At 66.0% G+C, this 12,368-nt stretch overlaps 1 protein-coding gene across 2 annotated transcripts in view; it reads right to left on the bottom strand.

Annotated features, from left to right (window-relative positions):
- Positions 1-12,368, bottom strand: part of SPTB (spectrin beta, erythrocytic) — a 20,358-nt gene extending 7,990 nt beyond the window's left edge. Inside the window, exons 1-24 of one of the 2 annotated variants that reach the window (XM_074842072.1) lie at positions 12,303-12,368; positions 11,290-11,364; positions 7,763-7,960; positions 7,531-7,682; positions 7,170-7,343; positions 6,961-7,052; positions 6,798-6,878; positions 6,580-6,695; positions 6,253-6,365; positions 5,985-6,172; positions 5,785-5,902; positions 5,036-5,194; positions 4,658-4,960; positions 4,332-4,482; positions 3,371-4,238; positions 3,155-3,292; positions 2,301-3,060; positions 2,012-2,214; positions 1,833-1,923; positions 1,615-1,761; positions 1,251-1,514; positions 834-1,049; positions 668-757; positions 290-565 (exon numbers count right to left, since the gene is read on the bottom strand). In XM_074842072.1, the coding sequence (XP_074698173.1) occupies positions 290-565; positions 668-757; positions 834-1,049; positions 1,251-1,514; positions 1,615-1,761; positions 1,833-1,923; positions 2,012-2,214; positions 2,301-3,060; positions 3,155-3,292; positions 3,371-4,238; positions 4,332-4,482; positions 4,658-4,960; positions 5,036-5,194; positions 5,785-5,902; positions 5,985-6,172; positions 6,253-6,365; positions 6,580-6,695; positions 6,798-6,878; positions 6,961-7,052; positions 7,170-7,343; positions 7,531-7,682; positions 7,763-7,910 (4,848 nt within the window). In that variant the 5' untranslated portion in view covers positions 7,911-7,960; positions 11,290-11,364; positions 12,303-12,368. Of the gene's footprint in view, positions 1-289; positions 566-667; positions 758-833; positions 1,050-1,250; positions 1,515-1,614; positions 1,762-1,832; positions 1,924-2,011; positions 2,215-2,300; positions 3,061-3,154; positions 3,293-3,370; positions 4,239-4,331; positions 4,483-4,657; positions 4,961-5,035; positions 5,195-5,784; positions 5,903-5,984; positions 6,173-6,252; positions 6,366-6,579; positions 6,696-6,797; positions 6,879-6,960; positions 7,053-7,169; positions 7,344-7,530; positions 7,683-7,762; positions 7,961-11,289; positions 11,446-12,302 lie in introns of those variants that run through there. The other variant, XM_074842073.1, reaches the window with a different exon arrangement.

Genomic DNA, 12,368 nt, shown 5'->3' with positions numbered 1-12,368 from the left:
GACCCAGCACGGCATGTAATGACATGGCATGTAATGACACAACATGGCATGGGATGGACAGTGTGTTAGAACACGGTGTGACACAGCACGTAATGGCACGGCCTGACATGCCCTAGGATGGGATGGATAGCCTGTAATGGCACAACATGGCATGGGATGGCATCTAATAACATAACACAGCATGGTACCGGGTGTTAAGCACGGCAGGGCCTGGCTTGACATAGGATGACCCAGCACGGCACAGAGCCCCCCCCAAGACACAGGGGCACCACGTGGAGCCACCCCTCACCTTTGGCTTCTCCTCAGCTCCCATGAAGAGCTCCTGCTCGCTGACCCAGGCCTCGGCCTCGCCAGCATCGAGGTAGTACTGCTGGGCCTCACCGGCCTCCCGCAGGCGCCGGTGCCGGGCGGCCGCCTCCTCCCTCAGCGTCTCCCACAGTGTCCGCAGCTCCTGCGCCCGTGTCTCCAGCTCCGGGCTGGGCTCGTCGCCGCTTGCCACTGCCTCGCCACGGCTCAGCACCTCGGCCAGGCGGGGGGCATGACCCGCCAGCTCCTTCTGCAGCGTCTGCCCGTGGGATGGGTGGTCATGGTGGGGCTCACCCATGGGATGGGTGGCCCCAAGGGACCGGTTAGGGTGGTGGGTGCTGGCCACTGCACCTGGGCTCACCTCGTTCCTCTTGGCCAGGCGCTGCACGCTCGGGAGGTCGGTGCCGTGCTCCGTTGACCTCGCCAGGGGCAGCCGCTCCTGCACCCACAGCTGCAGGCGAGAGCACACACTGAGCACCCATGGGTGCCCCCAGCACGCCAAACCCCACCACAGCAAGGATGCTCACTGTCTCATCCTCCAGATCCCGCCCGAGCTGGTATATGGCCTTGGCGGTCTCCAGCTCCTTCCTCCTCTTCTCCAGCGGCTCCAGCAGATCGAGGAATCGCTGCCGGAGCCTCTGCTCATGCCCATCAGTGTCTGGCACATCCCCAGCAGCAGGGAGGCCCTGCCACCCCAGATCCTCCAGCTCCTTCATCCGTGCTCCCACTTGCTCTTCCAGTCTCTGGTGGGGCAGAGCCGTGTCAGCCGGGGGGGCAGAGCCAGGCTGGGGACACCCAAGGCACCAGCCAGCCCCATTTGGGGATATGACCCAGTACCTCAGACCCCTCAACCTTGAATGGTGGGGGGCCAGCATGAAGGAAAGGGTGAGGTGCTAACACCCTTCCTCCCTCCCAGCCGCTCGCCTGGCAGTGCCACCACCCACCATCAGCCTCTTCAGCAGCAGGTTGGTGGCGGTGAGGTCCTTGGCCTGCTCGGTGGCGCGCAGCTCCTCCTCCGCCTGCCCCAGCCAGCTCTCCAGCTCTCCGTAGCTCTGGGCGTACAGCGCCGAGCGGTTGGCCTCAAAGAGCCGACGGCCCTTCTCCTCGGCAGCACCACACAGCCCGTCCCACCGCCCGCGCAGCTCGGCCAGCCGCCGCACCACCACCTCGCTGTGCTGCGGCTTGCGGCTCGCCAGCTCCTTCCCCTCCTGTCAGCAAAACCAAAGAGGTTGGTGGCCACCGTGGCACAGAGACCTCCCACCTGGCTGGGGGGTAACAAGGCTTCCAGGCACCGGTGCCAGCACCCACCGTCTCAATCTTCTCCAGCCAGCCCTGGTTGGGTGCCAGCTCAGCCATGAACGCCTGGTGCTTCTGCCACTTGCCGTGGAGGCCGCGGGCTTCGCCGTAGGAGACATCCTGCGCTGTCAGCATCTTCTCCTCCACCCAGGTGTTGAGCTGCAGACCAGGGGTGTCAGGGCTCAGCTGGCAGGGACCCCCTGGCTCCACCAGCCATGCCCTGTCCCTACCTCCCGGCAGCTCTGGAGGAAAGTCTGCAGCTCATGGTTGTCCTGCAGCAAACCTGCAGCCTCCTCCGCCTTGGCCACGACAGCCCCGTGCCTGGCAGAGCAACCAGAGACAGGCAGCATCAGCGCTACTGCCTGCACACCGTCCACCTGCCTGCCCACCGGCCCCTCGCCGAACTCACCGCTCCTGGAGGGCCTGGCACTTCTTGGTGATCTTCTCGGCAAAGATGTTCCCCTTGTCCACCAGCTTGGTGCCGCTGGCCACCACCTCGGGGACCTTCTCGGCGCTGCTCTCCACGCTGGCACGGAAGTCCTGGAAGCGGCGCAGGGCAGCAGTCGAACCCTCCAGTGTGGTGGGCAGCTCCAGATGGGCCAGCGTGTACTCCTGGGGGGGCACAGCAGGGGTTTGGCACCTTTTTGGGGCACCCATGAGCTGCGGACACCCCCCCGGGACCTACCTTGGGCACCCACCTGGTTGGTGAGGAGGATCTCTGCCTGCTTGGCATCGCGGAGGAACTCCTGGAAGCCGCGGCACTGGACTAGGAAGCGGTGCCGGGCTTCTGCCATCCTGCCCAGGGCGGCCCAGCCGGCCTCCACGCCGCGCAGACGCTGCCGCAGCCCCTCATACTGGGGGTCCTCCTGCTCCCCCACCACCCGCTCCCCCGCTTCCACCAAGGCGGCAAAGGCAGCCGCATGCTCTTCTGCGTCCCGCTGCGCTGCCTCGTGCCGCCGCAGCAGCTCCTCCGCCTCAGCCAAAGAGGCCGGCACCTCGTCGGTGGCTGCAACGGCTTTCTGAGCCCCAAAGAGCCAAGCCTGGAAGTCATCCAGGTCCTGCAGGAAGCGCCGGAGCTGCCCAGCTTCCCCCAGAGAGGCTGCCTGCTCCCCCAAGGCTTCCTGCAGCTCCTCCCAGGCGGCCACCACTGCCGCTAGCCGCTCGGCCACCTCCCCAGCCACCTCGGGCCGTTCTTCTGACAGGCGGTTGGCTTGGGAGCGCAGGGTGGCCAGGCGGTCCTGGGCAATGGCCAGTTCCCGCTCGATGCCATAGAGCTTGCGTTGGGTGGCCAGGACGCCGGCCAGGTCCTGGCCCAGCTCGGCGGTGGCCTGGACCGCCTGGGCTTTGCTCCGCAGCCATTGCCGGGTCTCCTCGCACTCCAAACGGTAGTTGAGGAGGCGCAACGCTGAGCCCACAGCCCGGCAACGCTCGGCCACCAGCTCCCTGAACCGGTCCCACCTGCATGGCGGAGGCGGGTGACAGCGGGGGATGCAGCTGGTGGGGACCAGCCTAACCACTCCAGCGTCACCCACTCATCCCAGTGTCACCGTACCTCTCATTGAGCTGCTCTCGGCACTGCCGGACTTGGGGGCTGCGGGGATGGCCGCTCGCCAGCAGCCCGTCGGCTGCCTGGTTGACGGCGGTGATTTGGGAAGACACGGTGGCCATTTCCTGCTTTAGCCCGTCCAGCCTGCAGGGATGAATGGGCTGAGAACGGACCACACCTTGGGACACGGCACAGCAGCAGCGCCACTGTGGGAGCCTCTACCTGTGCTGTGCCACATCCAGGTCCTCCAGCGCCTGGGGGACCTCCGGTTGCCCCAGCCAGGTCTCCTTGGCCCCCATCCAGAGGTGACAGGCATCGCTCTCCCCAAAAACAGTGTAGAGGTCAAGGGCATCCTGCAGCTGGCGGCCTCGCCGCTCAGCCAGGGCGGCTGCCTTGGCGTGCAGCTCCCGCAGGGCCGCCAGCCGGCTCTGTGCCTCGGGGCCAGCCCGCAGCTCTGGGGGAAAGCCCTCAGCTTGCCGGGCCAGCCCGTCCAGCTGCTCATGGGCAGCTGCCATCTCCTCCAGCAGCTCCCGGTGTTGCCGCAGCAGGACCCGGGTGCGGGATTCATCCTGGCCCAGCTCTTCAGCGGCCGCCCGCCGGCGGGCATCCTGCAGCCCCTCTGCCAGCTCCTCTGCCTCTGCCTGGAACTGGAAGAAGCCTTCGGCCTCCCGCAAACCCCGCCAGCGGAAAGCTGCCAGCTCCTCCAGCTGCGCCCACAGCGCCCGCACCGTCGCCCCCCGCTCCCGCAGCTGCCTGGCCGCCCGACCTGCCGCTGCCAGCCCCTCGCCCGCCGCGAGCACCCGCTCCAGCCGGCCGCCCCGGTTCCTCAGCTCGGCCTCAAGGATGGCGTGTCGGCGCTGGAGCAGCAACACGCTTGGCAGGTCCTTCCCGAAGTCCAGGGAGGAGTAGAGCTGCTCCTGCTCCTTGATCCAGCCCTCTGCCTCGTCCAGCTCCCACAGGCAGGTCCAGAGGGACCGGGACTGCTCCAGCAAGGCTCTCCTCCGGGCTGCCAGCACTTGCAGCTCCCGCTGGCACAGCTCCAGGTGGCTCACACGGTCCCGGATGATTTTGGGGTCGCAGGGACGGTAGCCTGGCCAGGGAGCGGGGTGGGCACCCATCATCAGGGTGTCCTGGTTTCCCTCACCGGCCGTGCTGCGGTCCCAGGGTATCCCAGCGCACCTACCCTCGGTGTCGGCGAAGCGGAGGGCAGCGGCGCTGATGGCCCGTGTCTTCTCTGCCTGCAGGGCCATGTCTCCCTCCAGCAGCTGGTGGGTCTGCAGCAGCTCCTCCGCCTCCAGAAGGTGCTTCCCGGATTCGGGCGATGCCAACTGCACCTGAGGGAGAGCCACAGCCATCATCCACTGCCAGCTCCGGCAGACAACACCCGCTGCTCCCCAAAAGCTGCCACCAGCACCCCAGCATCTCAGCTGCCTCCCCAGGGGCATCCCACCAACACCCAGTGGGACAAAGGCACCCCATGCACAGTGGCACCCAACACCTGTGGCTCACCTTGACCTCATCCATCCAGTCAATGCTATGAAGCATCTCCTGGAAGAGGTGCTGCAGGGCGAGGTTCATCTCCAGGCGCTGGCGCCGGGCAGCCAGCAGCTCCAGAAGGTGCTCCCAGAGCCGCAGGATGTTGTCCTTGCGCCCGTTGATGCGCTGGATGTCATGGTAGCGCTCCACCTCCAGCTCCTTCGCCACCGCTTCAATGGCCTGCACTCGCTCCTTGTAAGCGGCCGTGTCCGTCTCAATGGCCTCGTGCTTCTTCTTGGCTGCCTCCACTGCTGGCAAGTCCTGGCCGAAGTTGTCCTGTCCCAGCACAAAGCCTGTGGTGAGGCTCTGGTGGGGTGCCCTGGTCCCCAGAATGGGTGTCCCCAGTCTCACCTGGGCCACCAAGCCCTGGTTCTCGCTCAGCCAGGCCTCCCGCATGGCTGCTTTGCGGTCGAAGCGCCGTGCCAGCTGCTCCAGCTTCTCCTGCCGGATGAGCTCGGTGCGCAGCGCCAGCTCCCGCTCGTGCTCTGCCTTCTCCAGCTGCTCCCAGGCCTGGGGGAAGGTGGCACAGGACCAGGGTGGCACCCGTGTCTCATGTCCCCCCACCTACCCTGTGTCTTGGTCTGCTGGCGAACCCCAGCGAGACCTGCGGGTGGGAGTGTGGCTGGAGGAACCCAACCTGCCCTGGGATGGACCTGACCTGTCCGAGGATGGACTCAGTGTGTCCTGGGATGGTCTTGAACTTCCTTGGGAGATGGACCCGAACTGCCCCAGGAGATGGACCTGACCTGCCCCCAGGAGATGATGGACCCAAACTGCTCCCAAAAAATGGACCTGATGGACCCATACTGCCCCCAGGAGACGATGGACCCAAACTGCCCCCCCAAACATGGACCCTAGGATGCATCCTAGGACAGACCTAAACTGCCCCAGGACCTGAACTCTCTGGGATGGACCCTACCTGCCCCCAGGAGATTGACCCAACCTGTCCCTGGACAGCCCTGACCTCCCCTGGGACAGCTTGGGGAGCAAAGTCCCCAGAGATACCAGGGGAAGAGCTGCCCCGCCGGTCACAGGGTGTCATGGGAGCAGCCGCCCGGCAGGGCATGGCACACGGGCAGGCTGCGGGATGGGGCCCGTACCCGGTTGATGTCGGAGACCAGGCGCCCCTCGTGTGGAGTGTAGACACGCTGGTTGTTGGCTCGCATCCGCGACTGGATGGTGAAGAGCAGCACCTCCAGGTTGCCCTTCTCCTGAAACCTGCCCCAGAGAGAGCTCAGCCTGGGGCACCCATGGGTGCTCAACACCACCACGCGGCCATGGGGGGCTCAGGGGTGCTTACTTGGGGGGCTTCTCCACAGTGCGGTAGGTGCTGAAGGCTTGCAGCTGGTGCTGCACCCCGGCCAGCGAGTTGGCGAAGTTGCGGCTGTTGAGGGAGACAATGGTCTGCTCGATCCAGGTGAGCAGGTCGGAGGCCAACCCCCCGTAGCCCTCGATCATCCGCTCCGTCTCCTTGGCGTGCTCAATGACCTGCAGCAGGGCCGGTGGTGAGCGCGGGGTGCCGGCACCCCCAGCAAAACCACCCCGCAACCTCAGCGCCATTCCCTCACCTTGCCCAGACGCCTGCCCTCCACCTCCAGCACCTTCATCTTGGAGAAGTAGTGGTAGAAGGCCACCACGTAGGTAATGATGGACTTCTCGTCGGGGTTCTCTGTGAACACATCTGCCCAGTGCGAGCGAGAAGCGTCAGTACTCACCCAGCCTCTGCACTGCCCCGGCATCACCCCAATAGCAGTGGGCCACCACGGCCTCGTGAGGTCCCCACCCAGACCCCCCTTCCACGGGGTGGAAGCCTCTTTGTCTTTCCACAGGTCCTGGGCGTGTCCCAGGGTGTAATGGGGAAACTGAGGCAGGAGAGTTGGCAGCGGCAGCCTCACCTTCGGGGTCGAGGAGCGGGGTGATGCCCAGGTGCCGCTCTGCCACGCTGAACGCGTGCTCCAGGTTGTGCCGGGCATTGGATTTGGTCAGGTTTTGGAAGTCAACCAGCTCAGGCCTGGGGACAGAGGGTGTGGGACAGCGGTGGCGCTCCCGTAGGACATCCCCTGGTGCCACCGGTGCCCTGGCACATCCCGGTGCCCACCACTGTGCTGCCTACCTGTGCTTGTGGATGAGGGCGTTGAAGGCCAACCCGTCCTTCCAGCTCGAGGTGAAGTTCGTGATGTTCACGTGGGGGTACCTGCGATGGGGACAGGGTGTCACTGTCACCCTCCGGGCACCCCCGCTCAGTGGCACAGTGTGGTGTGGGTGCCACCACCTACCCCGCTGTCTTCATCTGGCACCAGAGCAGCAGCGCGTCCCTGGCAGAGCGCGTCTCCTGGCCCTCCTGCGTCTGCACGATGATGTCCTGGATCTGGGGGCAGAAGGACATTCTGGTGTCAGAAGGGGACATCCACGAAAGAGGGCTCTCACCCGGGAATGAACCATGGGGTGCTGAGCTGAGGGGTGCCCCCCACCAACCCGGCCCCACCTGGAAGCGAAGGATGATGGTCCAGATGAGGCCAAGGACGAGGCGGTGGTTGCCATCCACGATGTCGTGGGAGCCCATGTTCTCGAGGTGGACCCTCTGCTCCTTCAGGAACTGCAGCGCCTTGTCCACATTCTCCAGACAGTGGATCCGCATCCGGCCCTTGGTGGGCTTGGGCTGGGGTACAACAGTCAGCACCCTCCCCTTCCACTCCAGGCACCCCTGACCCTTGCCCTGGGACACCCCTGTGCCACCCCAACCTTGGTGGAGCCTTGGTCAACGCCAAGGTCAACAACCTTGGTGGAGCATGGCATGGCATGGCATGGCATGGGTCCCAGGGTCTCTGGCCGGATGGGAGTCCTACCAGAAGCTCTCCTGACAGCACCTCCAGCAGCTTGATGAGCACCCGCCCATCCCGGAGGTCCATGTAGAGGTCTGAGATACGACAAGTGACGCGAGCCAAGTGCGAGTTCACCCACTTGGTGAAGGTTTTCTTCTGCACGGCCTCCCGCTCATCTGCAATGAGAGCGGGCATGGTGGCACGGGTGGCAGGGAGAACCTGGGAGGACTGAGGGGACCCGAGACCCGTTCCCGACCTGCCAGGGCTTTGATGCGGGAGCGCTCGAAGAGGCGCGCCGAGCTGTTGTCATTGTCCAGCTCATCGTCGGAGGCTTCCCAGCGGTCGTTGATGCGGCTGTACGGCTGCTGCAGCTCCAGCTGCTCGTAGTCGTTTGCTGAGGTCATGGTCCCGGCGTCCCCCGGCCGGGTGGCCGTTGGCTACTGGCAAGAGGCCCCTGGGGAGAGCGGGGGGCCATGGGCATCGCTGCGGCACCTCGCCAGCCCTGCCGCGCATGGGGATTTGTGGCTCAAAGCTGCTGGTTAAGCTGCTCAGAGGGATTTAAACTCGCCCCCACCCAGGTGTTGGGGGGCACCTGGGTGCTGCACGCTTGGGGACTTGCCCTGCTGGCACGAACCCCCCATACCAACAGCGACTTACAGCGGTGCTCCCCCAACCCAGCATCCTGGGCCAGGTCCCCAGGGGCGTCCCCCCAACCCTTGGGTGCCCCCAGGGGGGAAGCAGGTGCTGCTCGCACCCACCCCGATGCCGGCAGGGTGAAGGAACTTTGCCAGCGCCTGCAGCAAAAAGCGGGTGACAGCTGCCGGGGGGGGGGCCTGCTCGCCCCCGGGGACATTTGAGACACAGATAGGACATGGCTGGTATCTAAAAATGCCAGCGAGCAGCTGTCAGTGGCCGGGCTGGGCAGGAGGAGGCTGCTGGGGGCCCCCGAGGGGTGCGGGAAGCCAGGCTGGGACTCCCCTCAGCACCCCAGAGCTGCCAGGAGCCCTGGGGTGCATGGCACAGCTTGGGGAAAACCTGAGTACCCCCAAACCCCTCGTGTGTCCCCATGAGCCATGACAGCCCATGGCCACCCGGCCCCCAGGGACCCCCCAACAGCCGGCAGGCAGGGGAGCTTTATCGGGGCCAGCAAGGGCTGGGCTGGGCCCCATCTCCTCAACCTGCACCCTAATCGCAGCCACGCAGGCAGGGCCTCGCCTCAGGGACTGGCTTGCACCCAAGAGTGTGCAAGGACATTAAGGAGCATGTAAAAGCATGCACATGCGAGCAAGGACATGTAGGAGCTTGCCAGAGCGTGCATGTGTGAGCAAGGACATGTTAGAAGCGTGCCAGAGCATGTACATGTGAGCAAGGACATGCAGGAACATGCCAGAGCATGCACGTGTGAGCAAGGACATGCAGGAGCGTGCAGATGCGAGCAAGGACATGAGAACTCATGCAAGAAAGCACATGAGTGTGCAAGGGCATGCAAGCGTGTGCAGGAGTGTGAGAGCAGGGCCCGCAGCCCTCCGTGCCGTGGCACCAGGCTCGCCCTCCTGTCCTGCAGGAGGAAACCCCTGGGGAAGCCCAAATTTGGGGACACCCCCCCCACCCAAAAGCACAGGAACTGCAGCCGGTCTGCCTGGGCACCAGGAATGGGCTGGGTGTGCCGAGTTGTGTTGGGTCTCTGCGGCATGCTGCAGCCCGGCGCTGTCATCCCAGTGGGAGACCTTGGCCTTAGCTGGGCCTCCCCCACACCACCACCACCACAGCGGGGCCACAAGCATCCGAGGAGGAGGAGGAGGAGGAGATGATGATGCTGAAGGGAGCCACAGCGGGGCCCAAGGGAGCCACCAGCGTGCATTTCAAACGCAGACGCTCACCAACCCTTTAAATCTCCCTCTGCCGCACCGGCGCCTTCCAAACAGCCCCGTCTGGCAGAGCCACGCCACCGTCGGCACCCGCCGCCTGGGGATTGCCATTCTGCCAGCTCGGCAGGAGGAAAGCCGAGAGTGCCGGGGTGCCAGCCCCACCGCAAGCATCCTGCGGCCGGGGCCAGGGCAGCGTCGCCTTCTCCAGCCGGCGGCTCGGCGCCGTGAATCAGCACTTCCCAGCAAAGGGCTGGCATCATGCTGCCGCCGAGGTCCCCCCACCGGGACCGGGAGACGTCCCCCCTGCACCCCGAGCGCAGCCGGGGCAGCAGTTTGGTGCCTGCCACCCGCAGCACCCTCAAGCCCCTTCCCTGGCTCAGCCCTCACCACCGCAGTGCGTTGCTGAAACAGCGGCTGCCAGTGCATGAAAGCACATCGGGGTTCCCCCAAACACCCCAAAATAGCTGCCCCATCACCTCCACCCACAGCCTGGCAGGTTCCTTTGGCACCCACTGCCTGGCATCGCCCCGGCTGCTTCGCTTCACCAATTAACACTTTTATTTTGCATCCCCACCAAGTCAGCCAGCGGTCTAGCCCCCTTGGGAAGGGGCAGAAGAGCTGGGGGGCATCCCCACAGCCCCCCGACAGCCACCTGCCTCCCAGGCACACGGCCAGGGCCAGGAGCAGATGGTCCCCGCTCCGCAGGGCCGCTCGGCACAGCATGGGGTCGTTAGGCATGGCGAGGCACAGCTCCTCCGGCTGGCGATGCCCCGCTCCGGCCGTGGCTCCCCGGCCACGCTCTCACCCGGCGGGTGAAGGTTTGGGTTTCCCCAGGGCCGGAGTCGGTGCGGATGCCGGCCATGCCAGGACTGTTCCATGTCACCTAACCCGCCAGCGCACCGAGCAGTGACACACACACGTGCTGACACTCCACAGACATTTTTGGCTATAAATAGGCCTCCCCTGCGCACGGCGCGGGCCAAGCCCCACTCCCTTCTTAGGAGCTGCCCCTCTGCACCTCCTCGCCTACCCTAATATCACCAGCTGGGGCCCTAAAAACACCCAATAGCTGCAAAATATTCCTCAGGGGGCTCTGCTGGAAACCACTGGGGTTGCAGAGGGTCTCCTTTGCTTGTCACCCCCTCAAACACTTCTCATTGGCTTAATGCAGTGGAGCGAAGGGTGCTGCAATCCCCTGACTCCAGGAGCTGGAGATTTGCAAAGGCAAAAGCCACCTGAAAGGAGGGCTGGGAAATCAGATCCCCAGCTTATTGGGGTGCGGGCAGGAGTTCCCCCAGCTCAAGAGCCACCCACAAGCATCCTCCTGCCACCACCCTGGGATGAGGGGGGCCAAGGGCATGGCACCCAGAAAACTCTTCCGAGTAACTCCAGTTTGTCCAGCTGCTAAAAATCAGTGGTTGAAGCGGGCTGGGTGATGGGCCCCACCGAGACCCGGGCACGTCTCCTCCGCAGCCGACTCGCCCACCACGTCCCACCGGCACAGTCTGGGGACCCCACTGGGGGTTGTCACCCTGCGGAAAGTGTCCCCAGAAAGCCACCGCCGCTCACCTGCCCCGACCTTCCCGGCAGCCGCGTGTCCCCCGCGGGGAGGGGACACACCGGGTGACATCGGGCCCCCCACTGTGGGGGAGAAAAGGGGGTGCTGAGCACCCCCCCCCCCAGGAGGGATTCCCTCGCCAAACTTTGCTCTGTGCCCGCAGCCCCCGGTGCCGCACCCCAAACCCGGTGTCCCCGGGGCGGGCAGCCTGTCCCGGTGCCCCCCGCTTTTCCCCGGGGAGCGGCGCCTCCCGGTGCCCTCCGGTTCCTCCCGTTACCCGCCCCCCCCGGCTCCAGCCCCCGGAGGCGGCGCATCCCGGTACCCGCCGCCGGTGCCCGGGGCGGCCGCGGTTCTCACCTGCGCGGGGCGGCGGGCGGACGAGCGGCGGCGGCGGGCCCGGGACCGGAGCGGGGTGGGGGGAGCAGAGCCGCCCTGTGCCGCGATATAAATAACATTATCTTGAGCGCGCAGGGACATTCCTGCCCTGGGCCAGCGAGCGGCCCGGCCCAGACAGACCCGCTCCCCCCCGGGAGGGCCGGGCGGAGGCGGGCGGGGACGGGCCGCCCGCCCCGCAATGCAGCACAACGGCGCCCCCCGGCCACCGCCGCCACCGGCACCTGCCGGGCGCGGAGCGGCGCAGCGCCCCGCTGCCACGGGCGGGGCTCCCCGGCCGGCCCCGCTGAGCCCCCCCTCAATACGGCTAGCCCCCCGGTAATTCGGGCTGGCCCCACCGTACCACCCCGCCGCCCCCCCGTCAGCCCCCGCTGTCCCCCAGCTAGCCCGGGGCACACCCCAGCTGTCCCTGGGAGGGGGGGTGTCCCCCAACTAGCCCTGGGCAATCCCCCAGCCAGGCTTAGGTGTCCCCCAAGTAGCCCTGCTTGTCCCCCACTAGCTCAGGTGTCCCCCAGCTCTCCCTGAGTAGCCCTGGTTAGCCCCAGACAGTCCTGGCTAGCCCTGGCGGTCCCTCAGATAGTCCCAGGCACCCCCCAGCTAGTCCTGGGTACCCTCTGGCTAGCCCTAGGCATCCCCCACGAGCCCTGGGTGCCCCCCTCTAGTTCTGGGTTAGACCCAGGTACCTGCCAGCTAGCCCTGGGTGTCCCCCAGCTAGCCCCAAGCACTCCACAGATACTCCCAGGTGCCCCCCACTAGCTCAGGTGTTCCCCAGCTAGCCCTAGATACCCCTCAGCTAGACCTGGGTGTCCCCCAGCTAGCCACAGACACTCCACAGATACTCCCAGGTGTCCCTCACTAGCTCAGGTGTCCCCCAGCTAACCCAGGCACCCCCACAATTAGCCTCACTTGCCCCCAGGTAGTCCTAGGACCACCCTAACTCAGCACTGGCTACCCAAATGCACAGCTGTAGGGCTCACCTCTGAGCCGCTGGCCTAGCCATCCCACCTTGCCTGAGGTAGTCCTGCAGGGGCCCAGCCCGGGGC

Source organism: Strix aluco, chromosome 16, assembly GCF_031877795.1.
Source record: "Strix aluco isolate bStrAlu1 chromosome 16, bStrAlu1.hap1, whole genome shotgun sequence".
Lineage (NCBI taxonomy): Eukaryota > Metazoa > Chordata > Aves > Strigiformes > Strigidae > Strix > Strix aluco.
This window is presented reverse-complemented; position numbering and strand designations above follow the sequence as displayed.